Below are 24,567 nucleotides of genomic sequence, written 5' to 3' on the forward strand. Positions count from 1 at the left end.
TAGTGAAAGCAATGACATTGACCAGGATGCATTATATTCACAAACTGCTTTATTAAATAATGACTACTTTGTACAACGATGCAAGGATAGTAGAATAACAATAAGAAAATAATTATTAATAAATCATTTAAAAATCATGTATCTTGCAAGAAATTATATAATTGTTGTTAGTGTTTAAGAAGAAATGCCATCAAACTTTTTAGATAGTAATAGGGAAAAAGATTTTTTTAAGTTTTAATGGACATATCGGTACATATCATGAGTTGACTTTGTGTAACATGACTAGAAAAGGCTTATTCCAGAGCAAAAGTATTCTGAAAGGAGAATGCCTGAAGCACACTGAGCAATCAGCTTACTTGCTTCTTACTGTGATACTTGCAGAAATTACAAACAGTGTTCAATGCATAGAGATCATAGGAATATGTATTCAGTGTGCAGGAATACATACAACCACACCAAGAACAGGGCTCCCCTCCCCTTGCTAGGATTGTATTTTGTGGCCCTATGCATTTAGATCCCCTGACCACCATATAATTCGAAGAAAAAGAAATACACACACACACACACACACACACACACACACACACACATATGTATGTATCCAAAGAAGTCTCAAGTGATCACTTGATAACTCTTCCTATTTCAGTGTTTCAGGGCAAACCCAGTTTTTCCTGTGGGCTACTTTTAGTTCACACTGGGTAAAGAATTGAGAAGTGTTAGTTAAAATTTATCCCATACAGACTCTAGTTTCTGACAATATTGTGCTAGGTGTTTAGTTCTTTCTTAGCCTTATTTTCCTCAAATTATATTTTTGAAATCTTTCAATTTTCTTAAATGAAGGGCTAACCTATTTATATTGCTCTACTCCCAGAATATTTTATCTGCTCAGTCACTGTATTGATTCATGCATTTGCATATGCATATGCATAAAAATCTAAGTTCTGCACAATTCTTGGTCATAAAATCAACTGTGCTCAGAATCTCTTAAATGACCTCTTTGCACACATTCTCATGTCTGTTTAAATAATTCCAGTTACAGATTATTAATCATATATTATTTTTCAAGTCTATTTGGCTATGAATTATTTTTATGGAAATAATTTTCTAAGAAAATAGTATGAAACACATTAGGTTAAAATAAGCAATAATTGGTTAAATATATGTTTTCATTTTAAGAATGAATAATACCCAAATGATGAATCTAATGAACAAATACAAATTCATGACTTTTTCATTTTAATTTTTTGTCAAGGTGATGTTCAGGGGGGGGTTACAGTTACATATGTGCGGTAGTGAGTACATTTCTTGTCAATATTGTTACCTCCTCCATCATTTTTCTCTCATCTTCCCTCCTCTTTAATTCCCCCACCCTCCTGAGTTGTACAGTTGATTTACAACATATTGTCTTGTAAGTATTACTATTAAATTGATTTACCTTTTATCCTTTGTCTCTCCATTTTGATGTTCCCTTTCCCTTCCCTGATTCAGACAAATACACACACACACACACACACACACACACAGTATCCAGGGTACCAGAATCAAATACAGTGAATTTTTTTAAGCAATAGTCTTAAAATACTAAATCACAGAAAATATTCTCATTATTGCATCTTCATCATTCACCTTCTTTTACATAAGCCTTCTCTCACTCATTATGTTATCTTTACATTTAGTATAAATGCATTACAGTGCTATGATTTTCTAAAAATGCACTTCTGCACCAGAAACAGCCTATTGACTTATTTTAAGCTTAGAAGTACACTGTCCATTTGTTTGCACAAAAGTCCAGCATCAGAGATGATTTTCTGAATACCCTGTTGAATTTCACAGAGCCTATGCAATAGCTATATTATGTGCATGAAAAAAAATGTAGCAGACAATAATTCTATTGCACTGTAGAATATAATAATTCTGATATGGGCAAAATAACAGTATAGAGAAAATTTTCTCATATTAATTATATATTATTAAATTATATGGCTTTAAGGAAGGCTAATGCATTGTGTATTTTAAACTTATATCAATGTTGAAAACAAGGTCAGAATGAACTAAGCCATTCATTTCTTATCACAACATGGGAGTGTTGACCATTTATAAAAATATAAAAATAACAATGCCTTCAAGAATCATAGTATTTACTTGTGGAGGTAAATGCATAGTTAAAGTACTATAAAAACATTACAATAAGGTATTATAGAAAATTAGGACAGAATGGTGCTTTGAAAAGGAATTGGTTAGAAGGACTAGCATGAAAAAATTGTAGAAGAGAGATGAGGAAATGGACTTTCATGAGGAAATCATTCTTCCTCGTTGAGCTTTAATATATTCATCTGAGAACATAGGTAATGAAGTAATTCCCTAAAATGCCTAGCTTAAAGCATAGCAAAAATACATGCTACCTCTGTAAGCATTAGTTGCTGTTGTTCTGTGAGTAGTAATAGTACTGTAATTTAAACATGTTTTTGTTATATTTAATTGTACAAAAAGAGTTGTTATTCAACAAAGCAGGCTATGAATACAATGCATTTGATTAGTCTTACCCCTTTCAACATTCTCACCCTTCCTGCCCAATATACCCATTTCCTCATTTTGTTGAATATGTATTAAAGTTCTGTTGCTGTAGCTTTCGTTTCTTTGTCTGTCATGGGTCCTGAACTCAGGACCTGGGGGCTATCCCTGAGCTCTTTTGCTCAAGGCTATTGCTCTACCACTTTGAACCACAGCTCTACTTCCTGTATTGAATTATTTTTATTTTTATTGCCAAGGTGGATGTACAGAGTGGTTACAGTTACATATGTAAGGTTGTGAGTGCATTTCTTGTCAAACTTGTTACCTCCTCCCTAATTTTTCTCTCATTGTCCTTCCTCTTCAGTCCCCGTCACGTTGTACAGTTGGTTACAGTATATTGTCTTGTAAGTATTACTGTTGCATTGGTTTTCCTTTTACCCTTTGTCTCACCATTTTGATGTTCCCCTTCCCTTCTCTGATTTAGACAAATATATACACAATATCCAGAGTACCAAAATCAAATACAGTGACAACAGGGGATAAACCATATGGAAGATAAAGGAAAAAGAGATGATTTCACATAATACATTAGAAATAGCAACAATGAAAAGCCGCTTATTTCCATAACTTGGAGTTCATTTTTCTTAGCATCATCTTATGTGATCATATTTACATAGCTATTTGGCTACTGTGATCAGCTACTAAGATTATCCTAGACATATATTAGTTATTACCAATAAGGGAAAACATGGAGTCTATGTTTTTTGTGGGGGGGGGGAGTTGGCTCACTTAGTACGATATTGATTTTTTGAAAACTAATTTGAGGTACTTGAAATTTTCAGTGCTAAAGCCTGTTTAAATTGGATGTGCTGGTAGTAAGTAGCTCTGAAAGTTATGTGAGCTTTGAAAGATCTAATTGTTACAAAGACTGAAGGAAAGACAAATAAAAGAGGAAACTGTGGTTAGGAAAGACAAAGAAACAACCCATTGCAATCATCTACTGTAAGACACATTAAATGTGTTTTAATCCTAGTTCCATCATTGACTAATGTGTATCTTTGAGCAAATGCCCTGACTCTTGTAGGTCTCGGTGATATTTTAGTAGTTCATTACACTTTGTTATTCTAATTAATGAGATATCAATTAATGAATTGATTTGGACATATTGTAAAGACCTTGAATGCTAATTATACTTGATATTATATCTTATATTTTTCTTATAATATTATTGATATTCCATGTTATTAATAAACCATGTTATTCTATATAATTCTTAAGGTATTATTAGTAAAATTCTTTATGACAATATTACCCATTTGTAATGACAGTAAGAATGAACAAGTAGGTATGCAAACAAAGTCAGAATAAAAGTAGAAAGATTTCAGATATTTGGAACTTTTTTCTAATCCTTTTTCATTTTTTATTATCAAGTAGTTTATTTTACTCTTATTATCTGTAAGTAATTGTACATTGAACAAAACAGATTATGAATTCAATACAAATTGATCAGTGTTCAACATTCTAATCAATTCCTCCCTGATCCCTCCTTCCCTCACTCCTGTTAATTTTATATGATATATTTGGATTCTTGACTGCATTCTCCGCATCTTCTCCTCTTCAATAGTCAATCTAGTCCTTCCCAATGGGTCCCACCCCATCTCCTTCAATTATCCACTTTCTGGTGTTTACTTTGTTGAACTTTCACTTTGTGTTTCTACAGAATTGCACTCTTTGTGTTCTCCCTTGAGTCTACCTATTTCAGTTAATACATTTGTATACACCGGCTTGTTGCCCTGCATAAAAGGAGTATGTTCATTTTGTGCTTCCTAGTGCCTCACAATCTCCCTGAACTAGGAATATGATGCAAAATAATTGTACTAGTGGTTATTTAATGTTTCTTACAAGAAAAAAAATGAGACTGTGCAATGCACTCCGCATCTGCATCACATACCTCATGAACAGCTAGTCTGGAAATCACACAATAGAAAAGCAGAAAGCTTGCAATCTGGAGAACTACGCTCAAAACAAACTCATTTTCTACTACTTGTGAATATAATGACCCAGTTCTTTCAGTCATCAGATGGAAAAAAGACTCTCTTTGGGAGTTTAGAAAGACAAAATGATAAATAAGTAATCCTCAAAATTCACTGAGAAGTTAATAAATGTAAGACTGACCACAAATTAGGATTTTTAGAATCAGTACCTAAATAACCAAAAAAAATCACATCATTTGTTACAAATAATTATCTTTACTCATTCTGGCCTCTATTTTAAATATTTGTTTGTTTCCATTATTTTTTCTCTTATTCTCTGGGCCATTAAAAATCCAGCTGTCTGTCTATCTATCTATCTATCTATCTATCTATCTATCTATCTATCTATCTATCTACCTACCTACCTTCCTACTTACCTATCTAGATATTTGTTGTTGCTGCTGTAGAAGTTTTTGACAATAGGACAAAAAGACAAATCAGAAACAAAATCATCCATAATTTTACTACTTGAATATATTTAACATTAAAATTCTGAGATTGGTTCTTTTATTTAACAAATAGTTGATCCTTAGACATACAGACTCAGGTACATGTGGTTTTGACATCAGAATGTTGTTCAATATACATATTTGATATATGTTATTTTAGTCACTATTACAATGCATGAGTGTAAGATTATTTTAAATGCCTAGGCATTAATAATATACAATAAAGATTTTTACTTGTTACTTGTTTTCTCATTGTAAACTGTGCAATTTATACAGTTTAATTTTTTATAGAAGGATTTACTTTTTTTGACTCGTTTATTTCTATTCTCCATATAAATAATGTGTTCAGAGAGCAGCAATGCGGGCGGGCAGGGGCAGGGGGAACATTCATCTGTCAAGGTAGAGAAAATGCAACAATGAAGTCTTTCATCTAGACTAAACCCTAGAGTCTACTCTGAAGTCTTTGAAGTATCTACTGGGCTGATGCCACTCAGAGAAACTCAGCAAAATCAATGGTTTGAAATAAACAACAACAACAAAAATTAAAGTCCAGACCTTTTTCAGCTTACCACACATCATTTAGAGCGTATAGAATTTGCCTTGATGGAGGTTTGCTGAACCAAATCTACCCTCTTTATTTCCTTTTTCCTTTTGATCTTCTGAGAGTGCATTTTAGCTTGAAATTACGTTGTTGCAAATATTTAAGTATTTGATAAACATTCGTGTAACTACTGAGAATTTCTTTAAAGAGTTTTATGATGATATGTATGTGTTCACGATTTTTTACTTAATATTTGTTTATAACAGAATGGAAAAATAGCTGAAAAATGTTTCAAATATTACATAATCTTTTGTGTTCCTAAATGTATTATTTATGGTTGAAATAAAAATAATTTGATATATGATCCCATTATGGAATATTTATTTAAAATATCATTAAAAAAGACACTAGGGTTGTTGCCAGAACACATAATGCATCTGGTTAAAATGTAAACTGTTTTCAACTATTGCACAAAAATAAAAAAACTAAACCCATTAATTGGATGCCCACCATGGCGGAGGCACAGATAATAGGAAATACAACATGCTCACATGAAATTCACTCTTCTAAAATACTAACCATTACATAAATTAAAAAGAAAAGCATTGGTGTTATTTATATACTACAGTTACATTCTCTTTCTTCACTTGGCTATGAAGTAAATTTTCTAATCTCTAAAATGCATGTTTTTCAGGATTTTATAGAAAGTTGATGATCTAGTATGCTTTCTTTTAACATTGATGGATTGGAATCATAGTGTAAATTTTGGAAGTTGTTCACAAAACTAGTCAAATTATTCTAATGTATTTTCATATTAATGTGCAATGTGATATAATATTATAGAGCTAGTGAAATACCACGTTGCAATTATATGCATATGATAAATATTGTGAATTAGTACTTTGGTCAACAGTATTGAGTTATTTTAATAATACGAATAGATGAATCCTATTTTTTCATTCAAAACTAGGCATTCTAGATATTATATCTATTATGTGTTTTCAACTATTTCTGTTCCTTTTCCAGGAATTTGCTGCACTAACAAAAGAATTAAATGCCTGCAGGGAACAACTTCTAGAAAAAGAAGAAGAGATCTCTGAACTTAAAGCTGAAAGAAACAACACAAGAGTAAGTATAAAGCCTCTTGTTAGGATTCATGCCATACATAATTCAGTGCCCTATATCTAGGATACACATTTAAAAGACATTAAATACTCCACTTTAGGCAAATACCAACTTATATTTCCTTACTTTAAAAAAAAGAGAAATGTACCACAAAACTCAAAACAAAATGCCAGGAAACCTAAATTACAATCTCGGCTACTAAATGACTAGGTTGCCTTACAAAATGTTCTTATTTCTTCTGGAGTTTACTTTATTGGTTTTTAAAAAGAAAGGATACATTTCAATAATGTATTCAAACGTTCAAATGCACACATTGGAGGAAAAAATACTTCAGAAGTTAGAAATGGGCAAAGGAAGAGAGTTTTCAGGACGGAGTGAGAGTTTAAATGATGGTGTGCTCTGATTGGGGAGGCTTGGGTTTGGTGTATAGTTCTTTAATGTAAAGAACTTACATGAACATGAAAAAAAAAGTGTTTAAGCTAGAATGCTATTAGACAACTCCAGCAGTAGAACACTAATAGCATAGCATACACAAAGCTCTGAGTTCAATATCTAGTAAGGCAAAAATAGAACAAATGAAGGCCTACCATTTATGTTTCAGAACTCCTTCAAAGAGATTTGCAACTTTGATACCCATTATGGTTGCATGACACTCAGAAATTTCTACTTTTGCTATTGGAAATCCTTATATTTTACAGGTCAGATTCTGTGTCATGTGATAAACAATTCAGATTTTGGTCCAAGATGACCTGCTTTTTAGTTCAAAAGAAAGGGTCATTACATTTCATTAAATATGTAAATTACCATCTTATTCATAAATGAATTAGAAATTAGTTTTTGCTAAAATAATGTGGAAATCACTTTTATGTGGACAAAATTTCAATTTAAATATTAAGCAGATAAAAGTATTTTAAGTGTTATACCTGTAAAAGATCAAAACTGAAAAAATAAAACATATTTTGTGGTCTAATCATTTTATGCTTGGCCATATAGAGTAATATAAACATACAGCTCTACAAACTGTGAGCTTATACCTTGAATGAGAGATACTATTACATGCATAATGGCATTTAAGTTCAATTATGTCTTCATTTCTCACATTCTCATTGTGTGGTAAAGAGAATTCACATGGGTACCTGTGAAATTCTTTTTATCGAGGCTGTGATAGGCCAGTCATACAGCCTCAGATAATTCTAAGGGAAGGTTAGGTACTGTTCAGAGGTATCAGATGACTTAACATTATATTTCATTGAAAATGTAAAGGCTTTTATTTCTGCTGTGACATTTATCCTGCTCTCTTCTAGCATTTTATGTACCAGTACCATAGGTTAACAATCTCTGATGATATAACATAGTTAAATATAAAATAGGAAAAGAAGATTGAGAATGGAAGGACATACATACCTTTGGGCATATTTCCAATGAATCATCATATTTAACACCAGTTCCACCCTAGAGGCTCCTGTTGGTAACCCTAGCAACCTGGAAAGCTCAGAGTAGTAGGATTGCAATTTAATGCCATCCTGTGCAGAAAAGTATGTAAGACTTCATCTCAGTAGAAGGAAGCAGGATGCTGTGATATATGCATATTATCCCAGCAATGATGGAAAGCCTAAAGTAGATAGCCTTTGGACCAAGTACTCCATTACAGAAATATTTGTGTCCTGGAAACAAACCTGTCTGTCTGCTACTACTGCTGACTGCCCATGGGATGTGGGGTAGATCTGATCCTGATAGACTGACTCATAAACTATCACCTAGGGTAAACGTGGCCAAAAATTCCTTCTAAGATTCTATATCAGGAAGATAGGATTCAGAATTTTTCAACTATGAAGCATAAAGGGTATGTGCAGGGCTGAGGTGTGGCTCAAGTAATAGAATTCCTCTCTACAAACACAAAGACCTGAGTTCGAACTCCAGTATCGCACATCAACAAGAACCAAACTTATAATTTCAAAGTTTAAGCTGTACCAAATAGCAAATCTTTATTACAGTCCAAACTTTATATATCATTTTCCTTTACATCTTTGAAAAAAAGTTCCAAAATCTCTAGTTACCACAGTCAACTACATACCTTTAGTTTTAGGCTATATAGAATATTTCTTTCATTAAATCTCAAGATTGTGTGCTCTATACATTGTAGAATCCGTAGAATAGTTCTAATGTAAGTCAAGATTTTGTCAAGGTAAAAAATACAAAAAGCAGGTTTTAAAAGGGAGAATAATTTAATGTATATTATACATATATACATATAAATCAGAAAGTGAAATATCATCTTCTGTCCACCTGTCCATGAACTCCTAGCTGGCAACTATAAATTCTAATTCTAATTTTTGGGCTTCACACCAACATAAATGAGTCAATATGTATTTTTAGAAAGAAGCCACAGCAAACTACTATCATTAATTCTTAGCAGATACTAGTTTCAAATCAGTAGCTTCTCAGCCTAACCAGATTTTATCTCTTAGATAAAAACAGTCTCCATAGATCATTGTTTGATTGGATCAGTTGTCTCTAAATAATGAAATTGTATGATAACGTTTGGAACTTCTTGTAGTGGGTGTTGATTGCTACTCCTTCAACTGGAAAAGAAGACTTTAAAAATCAGAAGTAATGTTACAGGTGACAACATTACTAGAAGCACTAGATCTAGTGAGATGGCATTCTTGGAAAATGTACAGCCATGATAGAAGCCATGTGAGGAGAAGTATTTCAGTGCAACAAAGATACTTGCCTGGTACATCATGTAATACTCTTGTTTCAAAGTGAATAGCTGATCTCTGAGTACACAGGATCATGTGAGAGGCTCAAGTTTGATGGCTGCAACTAGCAACTTCGTTATTCAACAGTGGTAGTAATTATCAGCTTTAATCATGAAAAACCTACTTTTGCAGGTCAATGAGTAACTTCTATCCCTGAAATCAAAGTCACTCTTTCATGCCTACAGAACAAATGCTAGGGTAGCTAAGGAAGTAGGGTGAGCAATTTTACCCACCAGATCGTTCAGAGCCTCTGCTGCAGTGAATAGCAAAGAAGCAGTCCTTGTTTAGAGCCATTACCCGATAATTTTTAGGCTTCTTATTTGCCCAGTACTTTTCCTCTGCCTAAATGGTTGCAAGTCTTTCTAGGGAACGTTTTTATCTTATTTTCTATTTCAACATAACCAACAATCCTAACACTTAAAAACATGAAAGAACATTTTAATATGCTTATTGATGTTGTGATTTGGGACTTCAGAAAGGAGATGGTACGTACAGCCCTTCTCTGTTCCATTCTACTGAAGCCTGGGTAAGGTAGACTTGACGGTTAGCAGCAGTAATGTACTGGGAAGAATTTGTCAATTTTTTTTGGTGCTAAATCTCTCATTGCAGCTGATTTTAGGCTACCAGCATGATGTCTTTGAAGGTAATATTAAAACCATAGCATTACTAAAAATTAATGGAGTTTGCTTAAAGATATGTGACACTTGGCACCTAAAGGCTGGGTAAGGCAAATCTAGCACATAATTTTCATGGGGCAGAAAAAAATACATGTGAAACCATTTCAATATTCTAGCATTGAATTTCAGGCTGGAACATACAAAGGAAAGGCAGTCTCAGTTGGGACTTTTGATGAAAAACCTAAATATGGCCTCTGCTACAATATCCTCATGTGGTCAGAATTCTTTTGTTTGTTTTGTTTTTTGCCGTTCCTGGGGCTTGAACTCAGGGCCTGAGCACTGTTCGGGGCTTCTTTTTGTTTAAGGCTAGTACTCTACCACTTGAGCCACAGTTACACTTCTGGCTTTTTTCTGTATATGTGGTGCTGAGGAATCAAATCCAGGGCTTCATGTATATGAGGCGAGCACTTTATCACAAGGCCATATTCCCTGCCCCAGAATTCTTATGTTACAGCCTAGTAATCTAAAAGCAACTATGTCATTGAACCACGTGCGAGTTTCCTGGCCATTTCATGCACAAACTCTGAAATTATAAAATTTGATTTCCAAAACACAAAGTCAGAACAGTCACGGATCCATTCAGATTTAAAAGAAGAAAATACAGGATATATACATCGATGACCAAAGGGCCAGATAATTTGGTCTAAATTTTAAAAATCACTATTAATGAATAAAAAGAAGTTACAAAATTCTTCCTGGTATTAGCACAGACTTTCTCCCCCATTCCACCCAAGGATATACAAACTTATTTTTATCTTATACAATTTCTAATTGTAACGTCACTCAGGTGTGAATTTTGAAAACAAACAAGATTCTTTACTTAGTATTACTAAAAACATATCCCATTACTGTGTTGTTGGGAAACCTGTAGTCAACCAGCCATTAGCAAAGATCCTAATAGATTACTGTCTATAATAGTAACCTCAACTCCCTGACCTCTCAGGTGGTTAAACAGTATTACTGAGGAAAATGATAAAAAGTCCTTTTAAGATTTTATCTACCTTTGTATATGGTTCATACAGAACTGTAGTTACCGGAATTTTGTAGGGTTTATTGTTATTGTTTTTTTCTATCGATATATTTCTCTATACCTGGGTGGAAAAAAAAGGAAAATTTGGTTATCTAAAGAAGACACCTGTGGATTATATTAACATCACCATCCTTAAATTTATGAGTCATCACTTCGGTCTTTTTACCCCAATATTTTGTGCATTTATTCACTTGATCTACACCATGACAAAGTTTATAACTTATCTATGGCAACATAAATTCCAAATTATTTAAATAAATATAGTCATACCGAGTAGTTTAATAAGATAAAAAATTTTCTGACACCAAAAGTTAGGCCTTCTAACTTGTCTCAAGGTCACTGATGCAGAAGTCATAATGACACATTTTGCTTTCTTTTGCAACTGCGCAATAGGGGAGAGACTAAAGCTATTTGGAGGAATGATGGCTGTGCTCCTCAGATAAAAAAAAATATGAATTAGAAACTTACAGAAAAAAAGAGTTTATGTAAATATCCAGTCAAAACGAAGAGGAATGACCTTTCAAATGTTACTAATACTCATTTCTCAATAGGCCACAAGACTACCTTCTTAGGATATCTTTAGAAGAGTCTGTCATTGATCAGGTAGCAGGGTAAAACCCCACTATTCTTTTATCAAGTGCAAGAGAGAAAGAGGGACAAAAGAAACTTAATCATCTTTCCTTGTAGCTTGTGAGATGCAATTTCACCACTGCGTCTCCCAAAGATCTTAATACCCCAAAGTCTTTCAAACCTCCCCCTCAAAGTCCTCCCTGGCCCCCTCTGCCTCCAGTATGACCCCCAACAGCTACCTGCCTCCTTAGGCTTGGTCCAGTCTGGTGTATCTTTGCTTCTAATTTCATTATCTTCCATGGCCTTTTTGGCAACATCTTCCTCACTATTGAAATCTACCAAACCGAACTACTTGGAAGATCTATCTTCCAGGTTAGTGACTATCCTAGCCAGCCTGAGGAGATACATTAAGTGATTCCTTTCACATCTCAGTGGTGGGATCCTCAGAAAGATGGGGGGGGGGGTGACTTGATTTCTAGGGGCTGTCTATGAGCTTTTTGCTCAAGGCTAGTGCTCTACCACTTGAGCTAAAACTCCTTTTACAACTTTTTTTGGTAGTTAATATGGGATAAGAGTTTCACAAACTTTCCTGCCAAGGCTGGCTTCAAATCACAATTTTCAGATCTCTATGTCCTTAGAAGATAGGATTACTGGCATGAGCCACTGGCACCCAATTACAGAGAGGCTTCTGACCAATAGTTTTGGATGACTGTTTTCTTGCCTTAAGTGATTCCCTAGGTCCTTGTAACTCTTGTGTGATGATTGTTCTGCTCTCCATTTTCCTTTTATCAGGGAAACTAAAGTTCAACCTCTTCAAATGAAACAAATTCTATAAATATATACTTTTTAGGTTTGCCATTTTGAGTCTAGGACATTCTGATCCAAGTTTTCTTCTCAAACATTTGAAGCATTTCTTCTGTTAAACTGTAGGAAAGTTTTGCTTAAAACCAGTCCTTTATTTACCTCTCCAAGCACTGTACTTTCATCCTGATACTCCTTCCAGTGTACTTCAAGCAAATGGGATGACAGTTGATACCTACTCTTTCATTTTTTTCAGATGTTTTTCCCAACACATCTTAAATTTGCTGTACAGAATTCTTTGCTATTCCTACACTGGCTGACTCTTCTTATCTCCATAGTATCTTCAACACTTCTGTTAATTCATCTTGAGTGTCATTGCACAGGACATTTGGGGCCAAAAATATTCATATATCTCATTTTTGCCTTTTCTATTGGTTTCTCCAGTTTAATTTTGTTTTCAAAAACATTTCAAGCTGTGACTTCCAAGGCTTTTCTTTTTTTTTTTTTTTTAACTCCCCAGGTCTTCCACAGCTTCAACATCCAAACAGAAGGAGGAGCTTTCTACTTATCCCACTTCTAGCACCCTCAAGAGCAAGTGCAGTATTAGAAAAAAAAAAAGAAGACCCACATTAGTTTTTAATTTAGTAGCAGATTTATCAGAATTTAGGTTTTCAACAAAGGAATTGAAAGATATATATATATAATATATATATTATGCTATCTTTTTTACTTTGTTTTTGTTGTTGTTTTGGGGCTCCTGGATGTTTGATTATTTTCCTTTTTCCAAGTGCTTCTGTGGCAGGTTCTTTTTCCTCCTCATATTCTTCATCCTTCCTCTTCCTCCTCCTTTTCTTTCTCTTCCTTCTCTCTGTCATCATCCTTTGTATAATGTGGTTGCTATAACTTCTTGACAGTCGTCTATACTACTTGATTACATGTAAAAACATGAAAAATAGAACTTCCAAGGAAAACACTAAAGCATAGAGACAGGAACAGACTGGAAACTGATCACCGGGACTTCTTTTATCTTCACCATGGTCCAGAGCTTGCTGTAGGGATGTAGGTGTCAAGACTGACAGATACATTTTCTTCTTTTCCATTGCCCCAAATGAGTTTTGGGATCTCAGTTTCTATATTACAGTAGGTTGTGTATTCATTTACCAATGCAGTCTAAAAGGTAATTCATGAAAAGAGTGATTGTCACTATGGTTTAAACCAACAACATGTTGATATGCTCATTTCATTTGATTCAAAAAAATTTACATGGTCTAGTGTAGATGAAATAATTTCAATACTGTTGAAGCATTGGTTTCCAGGTTATTCTCTAAAACCATTCTACATTGTAGATTTATTTAAAGAGTAAATCTTCTTTAGTAATTATTTTTATTGGCTCATACATACTTGGTCAAGTATTATATTTCTGCTAGATCCAAAGTAAAAATATTAAATTTCCTAGAGGAATGGGTAGTATAACTTAAAACTCAGTAACCTTTCCTTAATGTATTTTGGGAACCCTGGCTTGAAAAAGTTTGTGTTTCTTTGTTGATACCTGTCTATTTTTACCTGAGGTTATTATTAGTGATAAATAAGCTGGAATAGTTTAAGGTAAAAGTCCTTTATTGTTATTGATGAATTGAAAACACAGGATAATTTGATTTTCTGTCTCACCCGATAGCTGTTACTGGAGCATTTGGAGTGCCTTGTGTCGAGACATGAAAGGTCACTCAGAATGACGGTGGTGAAGCGGCAAGCGCAGTCCCCCTCGGGAGTGTCCAGTGAAGTTGAGGTTCTTAAGGCACTGAAATCTTTGTTTGAACACCACAAGGCCTTGGATGAAAAGGTATAGTATGGACAAAAGCTTCAAAGCTCATCTGTACTTTTGTGATAAGCATCATGTTTCCTGTCTTCCTCTGTTCACTCGACTGAATCCTCATGTAAGTCAGCTCACAGGATCATTTATGAGTTATGTCCAAAAAATGTAAATGTAAATGTAAAATGTAAATGTAAAATGTAAATGGATGATTGTATGTGCTTTGGAAATAAGCATGACTCTTTTACAAATTGAATGCATGGTTTAACAAAATTAAACATATAGCATAAATGTTATGGACCTAGTTCAGAGGGCCATTTGAAATGCAGTTTTACATAATATCCAGCCTCTGTCTTTCTGTCTATGTCTCTGTCTCTGTCTCCATCTGTTTCTGTCTGTCTCTCTCTCTTTTTCTATCTCTCTTGCACACCATCTCCATCCAGCTTTATCTCTCTGAAATGCATGTCTATAGATGATGAAGTAACAGACCACTATTGAAAATTACCCCTATTTTGGAGTGCAAATTGGGTATAATTTAAATTTCAGACATTTATATTAGAAACATCCCATTTTGAGCAGATACCTAATGTCTTCATTTCAAATATACATTTGAAGAGTCAGCATGTAACAGCATAATGTATGAGAAGAAAATCTTCCGCTTAGGTCTTCTTAAATATAGCTCTAAGCATTTCCTAGTTTTTACTCAAATAAGTTCTACTGGCAGATATAAACCAATGTGACAGTAATACCCTTTGGAGATTAATAAGGTTTATAATGTAATTTGAATTTTGTGAAATTTTGAAGAATGATTTTAGAAATTAATAAGATTTATATAGTAGGAATTGGGACACTTCAGTCTACCCTATATGACAATTTCTGAGCATTAAAATTTGAACGAGGGATTATTGCTTAATTCTACCTAACTTTCAAGCATGCCAAGATTTTTGTTCCACTTAATATTTATATAGTTACATATTTTATCATCAATCTCTCAGATGTCCATAGAATAGATTACATGCAGTTAGTGCCTGAGGATAACTATAATTATGTTTTCTAGATTATTAAGAAGAAACTGTATCTCATTTTATTCATGTTAGCCATGAAACCTAGTTTTTATGTAATTATGAATACAAAAAAGTTTATTATGTAAAGGTCCATGATAAGTTTGATATAAAATAGTCATTTAATGTATTTAATGCTTAGCTTTTTTTTACATTACCTCATGTCACAAAAGTACTTGGTTAAAAATGCTCAGAGCTTTATAGAATATATACTTAGGGGCAAATATATGGCTCAAAACGTAAATAAGATATTCTTTAGACTGAGGAGTTCACGTCAATAACAAGCAAAACATTGTTCAACATAACATGGATTCATAACAGTAGTTTCTTTCAATGAGGAAAAAGTAAAATGTCATCAAGAGGGAATGGTATTTGATTGACCACATACAAATTAACCTAGGGTTGTAAGAATAGAGTGGCCTTTTCAGAGGAATTTAAGTATTTTGAATGTCTTAAGTGAAGGGGCCAGCCTAGGTAGACAAATCTTTAAGACTGTTAACATCAATAAACTAGCAAACAAACAAAACAACAAAAAAACCTTGAAGCTGAAGCATAGTTCAAACGGTAGAGCAAAAAGCTGAGCAAGAGTATGAGGCACGGAGTTCGGTCCTTAGTAAGAGCACAAAAGAAAAATAAAACAAAATAAATGAAAAGTTCTAGATACGTGCAAATACATATCTGATAGTTACATTGTAGCTCTATAAATAAGCAGATTTTCTTAGGGAAAAACTACACAGACACTGGATGTACTGGATTATGGAATCCTAAATTTTTATACTTAATAGAAATAGGGTAAGAGACAAGTACATAGACCTGAATATCGGGCCAGCCCATCATAACAGCATACTGAGAGCCTACAAAAGATGGAAGGAAGGGAAGAAGGAAGGAAGAGAGGAAAGGAGGGAGGGAGGAGGAAGAGAGAGAAAGAGAGAAAAGGCTGTATCAAATTTGCACTTGTATTTAGAGAAAACAACTAACCATACTGTTCCTGGAATATGTGTTCCTAGTCACAGGAGAACAAAAAAAAATCCAACAAGAAAAATAAAACTAATTATAGCATCTGATACTTAGAACACACCAAAAAACTAAAAGATTAATCAAGTACATTATTTGTCCTATCAGTGCATTTCCAGCCAAGTGGTTAAGTTAAATGTTTTATACCCTGGAAATATTGATTGTTCATTTATTCAGACTCCCAACCTTTTCTTTACTAAGTAGAAGAAATATATAAGTGATACATCTATATTCCATTTATCAAGACTTGTCTGAAAATTAAATGTACAGACAATATTTCATCCTCATGTCAATGTGAGTGAAGTTTTTATGTCATTTTTTGATAGTGAAGGCGTGCATGTTAAGCTTTATATTAAGTCAAAATATATTTAAAATAATTTTGTCTTCATATATTTGAGTAATAAAATCAAATGTGTAAAAACATTCATCAATTTATTTGTGAATGACTATTGCATTTCTACACTACTTGATTAAGCTTGATCATTTTTATTCCTAAAGGGAAAATATAAAGATACTATAAAATGTTTGGTTAGTCATATAAAGAGGACAGAGCATAAAAATTGCTATGATCTTCATTATAGCAAAAGAAAATCAGAAAGATATTGTAACTTGGATTCAGGCATTCCTTCCATAACGTACACCTCTGTCAAAAACATTCCAGTTATCAACATATCTTCTATAAAATGGTATCTTGACTCTCTCAACACATTTAAGGCATGGCCTGACCAATGTTATATTTTGTGAACTTATATTTAGATGTCTTCATACTAATCTTCTCACTCACTTGGATTCCTAAAACTTTTGAAAAGCAGCAATATTTTAAAGTTGAACCAGAAGTACATAAAAATCTTAGCCGTCCTCACTATAAATTTACGGGGCATGTTTGTGAAGCTCTTTCTTATGTCTCCATTTCATGGATCAGCTATTCTACTCACTCCCATGGCTTCAGGATATTTGTTGCATTTGCAAGTTTTTCATAAAGAAAAATAAGCTCCAAGTAAGCTCATCAGAGATTTCCTTCCAAAGTTAACTATTGCTTAGTTATTAGTTAACATTAATTATATGCATTGCTAAAAACAATTGGATTTTTGTGGTGTTGGTCTACTCTAGCTAAACATAAAAGATCTTACACAACTATTTCATATAGTTTACTTACTTATGAATCTACCAATAATTTTCAAAAAATCAGAACATAGCAAATATTTAATATGTGACTCAGTATGCTCAGCCACTGAAAATACATGTTATCTAAAAAGTATTTGAATATGCCATTTTGATGTTTTTAATTCTTAATTTAATTCTTGGTTAATAGAACACTGCTGGCTTTTTCCTTTTTTGTTAACTGGTAAATAATGTTATGACTTCAATTTTTTTCTGAGTTGCTATGTATTTTGTACATTAATAAGTTCTATTACTACAAAATTATGCTACACTATATGAATTAACAAAGTTCATAATAATATGATTATAATATTAAAATTCTTGGGCTGGGAATATGGCCTAGTGGCAAGAGCGCTTGCCTCCTACACATGAAGCTCTCAGTTCAATTCCCCAGCACCCCATATATGGAAAACGGCCAGAAGGGGCGCTGTGGCTCAGGTGGCAGAGTGCTAGCCTCGAGCGGGAAGAAGCCAGGGATGGTGCTCAGGCCCTGAGTCCAAGGCCCAGGACGGGCCAAAAAGAAAAATAAATAAATAAAATAAAAATTAAATTAAATTAAGATTCTTATATACTACACAGGTACTATAATATTTGTGTGGAAAAATCTGTATTAATTCCCAAATTTAAAAATACATGATGAGTTGTACCTTGTCTGTGAAGATTTATTGAGTTTTCAAGAAAACCTAAATGACTATGTTTGTTTATGTAATTCAGTACAAAAATTTTCCATCTGAAAATTTTAATATGGAAAAATGTAATGTAGAGCTATCTGCAGATCTAAGCACGTAACAGTTAAAACAATTTTTAGAAGTTCTATGAAAGGCACAGCTAAAGAAACACTTTTTTGAATTTCAGTTATGTAAAAAACATTTGTGAGTCATTATTACTTTCAAATTAAAATGTACAGGGCTTTTGGTTCTACCAAATATAATGGTTTAATCTTGGATATCTGGAAGCTAGTAGGAATTCAGAAATAATTAAGTACTTAGAAACTCTTCAAAACATGGTAAACTACAAGTTAATACAAAACAGCTGTGCAGCAGACAATCCTCAGATTCGAAGCGTCCATTGCTTTTTAGAAAGAATTTATTTATGCAGTTAGGTGCTAAGTGCCAAATGAAAATTTATTAAATTTTATAAAAGGAAGAAAACGTTCCTATTTTTCATGCTTAACTAGTGACTATTTTTTTCAGGTGAATTTATAAGACTTTTGAAGTTTGATTCCCCTTATCTGAATTTAGAGCAACACTGGTCAATCTCCAAGCCCATCAAAAGTTCTGTCTATTAATGAACCAGAAAAAGGATTTGCTTACAAGAAATCCCTTGATAAAGTGAGGCCACTGAGATGATAATGTATTCCTAGTGTTCCTACGAGGATTTTTTTTCTGGGCACTTAGGGCTATGAGTACTAATTTCCTAAACTGATTCTGGTGATATCGATGATGGGTTCAGTACAATTTGATACTATGGGATGTACATTACTGCACATATTTTGATTTTTCTTCTAGGTAAGGGAGCGACTGAGGGTTTCTTTAGAAAGAGTCTCTGCACTGGAAGAAGAACTAGCTGCCGCTAATCAGGAGGTAACCTACCAAACTTTCTCCTCTTTAGAGGTGCAATATCACTATGTTTCATGTTACTTTTGTTAAAACTGTCACACACAAAAATAAACTATATCCAGTCTATGCTAGTGAAGAATGCCTGAGGAAACAAGTTGCCAGAGTCCAGTTCTTTGATTGCTGGTAGTCTAACCTGTCAATAGGAGTCCAGAGGTAATGCAGAGAGAGCTCATGAAATGAAGACTTACAAAGACAGTGTTCAGAATGTCAGTTCTTCCATGAAGTAAAACACAGATCTAAAAACATGTTACATAACTTAGAAAACATTTAAATAAAATTTACACACATATATGTGCACACAACGCACATGTACACACATCATAAACACACATATATTTCCTCTTAGGCTGTACCTATTTGCATCTTTATTTGATACATAAATATGTATTTTCTAAGCATATCATGTACTAGTTCCAGCATAATATCCTTTTTAATTGGATAAATCAACTAAATTGCTTTATACCTGTGATTGATCTAGGCTGAACAACTTGAACTCTAAAACAAGTGGACTTTCAACTACAGCAAAAGTCAGGCTCATGTGATTAAATGCTAACTATGCATAAAATATTAAATGGTTATAAAAGAGTTTCAATTCAAGAAGATTAAAGCGTTTTTTAATGATCAGACTCAGTTTAGCAGTTTGAACCCTTGGGGGAAAAAGAGAGAGGTAAGAAGAGATTTATATCTCAATTTATAACAGAAGTAAACAAAGTTTTTAGATAATAGGTAGCAACAAGAACCCAGGCATTTTATGTGATGGGGTAATTTATTTACAAGTAAGTTGTACCATTTAGAGGAGTACAGGGAGGAACACATATCAAATGTGTATTCATTTTGTATTATATCATTGTTAATGCAGATTTCAATGATTGCTATATATTATTTTATTTTTGTTAAATACCTGAAAATATTTTGTGGATTAGAATCCACAAGCAGCAATTAACGACTGCTAATATAAAAGCCTTACTTATCATAGTAGTGATATAATACCTATTTGCCTTATAATTTCTATTTAATATAATTATTTTGTGTGCTGGTCCTGGGGCTTGAACTTGGGTCCTAAGCACTGTCCTTTAGATTCCTTTTCTCAAAGCTAGTGCTCTAACACTTGAGCCACAGAATCATTGCAAGTTTTTCTAAGTAGATTATTGGAAATAAGAGTTTCACAGACTTAGCTGCCTAGGCAGTCTTCTCAGCCTCCTGAAGAGCTGGTATTACAGATATGAGCCACCAGGATCAGGCTTCTCTGATATAATTTCTACACAATTTCGTGAGAGTATCTCATATGCTCATGAAAGGCCTTGAAATTTTCCTCCAGATATAGCACTTGTATGGTTCATTCCATTATACATAACGTGGGAGAACATGAGAACAAAACTAGAAGGGAGACTTTGTTTCTTGATATAGTTTTAGCTTTCAAATGTATTTTAAGACATACACAGGACAGTGTTTTCAACTTCTTCAGCATAGATAAACTAAATTTCAATCAATTACATTCTTCTGAATCTACTGCAGCCTCTCTAAGCATATTTTTCATTTTAAGTAACTTTTATAAGACAAAATGTATTTTCTGTACTCAATATTAATTTCATTTTATTGTCTTTTTATTGTACTACTGATGTGGCTTGCCCAAAATTCTCTTAAGAAGTCATAGATCCAATAAAAATACTACTTCAGGTTTCAAATACTAAACTGCTGATAAATAATACATTTTAAAAATATTTTTAAAAATCAACATTAACTTTATTTTTTTCAGTAAGGGATTATTTTTTACTTTTTAAATTCTTTTTTCTAAATAATTACTTATTTATTGTCAAAGTGAAGTACAGAGGGGTTACAGTTTCATATGTAAGGCAGTGAGTACATTTCTTGTTCAACTTGGTACCACTTCCCTCATTTTTCCTTCACCTCCCCTTTTCCTGTCCCCCCCATGAGTTGTACAGTTAGTTTACACCAAATGATTCTGTAAGTATTGCTTTTGGAATGGTTTGTCTTTTTATCCTTTGTCTCTCAATTCTGATATTCCCTTTCCCTTCCCTAGTTCTAATACACATATATATGAATTACTAGTTCAAAATTTAATACTGCAAAATAAAATTAGAAGATGATTCAGGTTGAGTTCTTGATTCTCTATAATAACAAAAAAGTAAAAGAAATTGCCTAAACATAAAACACTACAGACTGATGATAGTAAGATAGTTAAAAAAAAAAAAACCTGTTAAAATAAATGGTGAGAATTCATCCTACTAGAAGCTTTAGAAAGGGAAACTTGTGAACTTTGAATGGTAAGCGAAGCTTTTTAAGAAAATATTTTAGAAAACTAGGAAAATGAAGGTCACATTAAGAATCCAGGAACATATGTAGAAGATAGGAACATAGATATAGGTAATCAGACACTAGAATTAAAATTCCACATGTGACAAAATGAATAAAAACTTGAGGAAATTTTTGTTTTATGCTTTATATTATAAAATAAAATTGAAATATATTTACAGGTGCATCTTACCATTCAACAGCTTTTTTCCTAAGTTCATTATAGCAAGTCTGAAGAGGGAACACATATTGTTTTCATGTCTGTTTTGTCTCCTGAGTTGTTTGCAGTAACAATGACTATTCCACACAGATAACAAAGAATTTATTCAATTAATTGTGTGCAGTTAATTTTATTTTTAAAAATAAATTAAGTTATTTTATTTCTTTAAAAATTCATCTCTTGGCTGGGAATATGGCCTAGTGGCAAGAGTGCTTGCCTGATGTACATGAAGACCTGGGTTCGAAACCCCAGCACCACATATATAAAAAACGGCCAGTAGTGGCGCTGTGGCTCAAGTGGCAGAGTGCTAGCCTTGAGCAAAGAGAAGCCAGGGACAGTGCTCAGGCCCTGAGTCCAAGGCCCAGGACTGGCAAAAATAAAAAATAAAAAAAAATCATCTCTTAAATTATTTTATTTCTTAAAAAATGCAGAAGAAAAATAAGAAAGCAAGTACTTATATCATAGTACCTTGTAGTATTCATACATAAATATATCTATGAAGCATGATGAAGTTTGTTCTACTATTATACCATTCTATGACTACTATTTTGCTATTTTCTTTGTCTCTGTCTCTCTATTCCCTTGTCCTAGCCTCAAATATGATTTCACCTCTAGGTTATATAAAGGGTTATTACCTTGTAGAATATTTTATTTACATAATCTAATGAAGGAATTTCATCTTCTCAACCATTTTAGTCAATTCAAGGCTTTAAAAACATACTGTGCAGTTGATGTACAGAAGGGTTATGGCTACATAAGTCCAGTAATTAATAAATTTCTTTTTGATGAGTGCTACCTCTTCCCTTGTTTTCCCCCAATTTTTCCCTTCTGACCCCCTCTTCCATACAAGTTATATTGTTCACTTTCAACGTAGGGTCTAGTGACTATCACTGCTGCATTTATTCACTTTTTTTGTTTTTGTGATTTTTTAAAATTTATTGTCACAGTGGTGTACAGAGAGGTTACAGTTTCATATGTTAGGCCTTGGGTACATTTCTTGTACTGTTTGTTACCTCCTCCCTCATTTCCTCCTCCCCCTCTCCTTTTACTCTCTCCCCATCAGTTGCATTTATTCACTTTTTGTCCCACTATTTCTGCCTTCCCACTTGCTCTCCCCATAACAGATAAACTTACATACAAGACAAATGGTACAAAAGTCAAAAAGAGTGACAAAGGAGAAGACACAACAACAAATAAGGCAAGACAACAACAAAAACTCTTGTTTCCATTTCTTGAACTATATTTAGATAAATATCATTTTATGTGACCATTTTCACAAAAATATTGAGCCTTTGTGATTCTCTCCTCAGTTTCCTCCTTTGGTTTCACTGTGTGAAAGTTTAGAATCTTTTATAATTTTTTATGTATACACACACATATTTACTTTTAACACCCATTGTGTTTACTTGTAGATTTATAGGCACCTTCCAATTACTACAAATGAGTGGAAACATGCAACTTTGAGTTTGGCTTATTTCATTTAACATACTTTTTTCTAAGTCTTTTTATTTCCTTATAAATGGTGCAGGATCGTTATTTCTGTATAGAATTCCAATGTGTATATACCACATTTTCTTGATCCACTCTTCCACTAAGAGGCATCTAGGTTGATTCCATATTTTTGCTATGGTAAACAATGCTGCAATGAATATGGTTGTGTTGGTAGTTTTAGAATGGCCTTATCTGTGGATAAAAGCCCAGGAGTGGAATTGCTGGATCACAGGGAAGTTTTATGCTCAGTCTTTTGAGGAACCTCCATACTGTTTTCCAGTGTGGGTAAACAAGTTTGCATTCTCATCAACAGTGTAGGAAAGTTCCCTTTTGGCCACATCCTCACCAGCATCTGTTATGGGGAAATACAGCTGTGATGAGCTGAAATCTCAATGTTGTTTTAATTTGCTTTTCTTTTATGGCCAGAGACTTTGAACATTTCTTCGTGTGACTATTAGTCATTCTTAAATCTTCTGAGAAGTCTCTCTCTCTCTCTCTCTCTCTCTCTCTCTCTCTCTCTCTCTCTCTCTCTCTCTCATTTTCTTTCTTCCAGTCCTGGGGCTTGAACTCAGGGCCTGAGTACTGTCCTTGGCTTCTTTTTGCTCAAGGCTAACATTGTACCCCTATATCCACAGTGCCACTTCAGGGTTGTTTTGTTTGTGTGGTGCCTGGGATTCAAACTCAGGGCCTCATGCATGCTTGGCAAACACTCTATTGCTAAGCTACTTTCCCAGAACCTGAGAAGCCTCTTCTTAGGTATTTAGTTCATTTTACTAATTGGGTTGTTGTTTCTTTATGGGACAGTATTGGATGGGTTTAATTTTTTGAACTCTGTATATTTTAGATATGAAGCCCTTCCTTGTCTGATGCATTGCTAGTAAAAATATTCTCCAATTCTGTGAACTTTCTGTTTTTCTTGCTAGTTGTGTCCTTTGCCATGCAGAACCTATTTGATGCAATCCCATTCATCCATTTTTTTTTCCTTGGATTTGTTGTGATTCCAGATCATTACATAGGAAGTTTTGTCCTGAGCATAGGAACCATAGTGTTTACCCTACTTCTTCCTGTAATATTTTCATGCAATCTGGACATAGATTGAGGTCTTTGATCCATTTGGAATTTATTCTAGTGCAGAGTGAAACACAAAGATCTAGCTTCATTTTCTGCACATCTATAGCCAATTCTGCCATTTGTTGAAGAATCTGCCTTTCTTAAATCCTGTGTTTTGGGCTCCCTTATCAAAAATTAGGTGATTATAGGGCCGTTAGTTCATTTCTTCTTCATTTCTTCTATTCCCTTGTTCCTTGGTTCTAGTCTTGTGCCAGTACAAAGTTGTTTTTATTGCTACAGCTATGTAATACTGTTTGAAGGTTGGTATT

The 24,567-nt window shown here is 33.6% G+C and overlaps 1 protein-coding gene across 27 annotated transcripts in view; it reads left to right on the forward strand.

Moving 5' to 3' along the window:
* Ppfia2 (PTPRF interacting protein alpha 2) overlaps positions 1–24,567 on the forward strand; it is a 328,094-nt gene that overhangs the window by 182,380 nt on the left and 121,147 nt on the right. For 26 of the 27 annotated variants that reach the window (XM_048358923.1, XM_048358758.1, XM_048358750.1 and 23 more), the window contains 3 exons: positions 6,561–6,662; positions 14,175–14,339; positions 19,054–19,128. In XM_048358923.1, coding sequence (XP_048214880.1) covers positions 6,561–6,662; positions 14,175–14,339; positions 19,054–19,128 — 342 coding nt within the window. The remainder of the gene's footprint in view (positions 1–6,560; positions 6,663–14,174; positions 14,340–19,053; positions 19,129–24,567) is intronic. The other variant, XM_048358915.1, reaches the window with a different exon arrangement.

The sequence above is a fragment of the Perognathus longimembris genome, chromosome 1, assembly GCF_023159225.1.
Source record: "Perognathus longimembris pacificus isolate PPM17 chromosome 1, ASM2315922v1, whole genome shotgun sequence".
Classification (NCBI taxonomy): domain Eukaryota; kingdom Metazoa; phylum Chordata; class Mammalia; order Rodentia; family Heteromyidae; genus Perognathus; species Perognathus longimembris.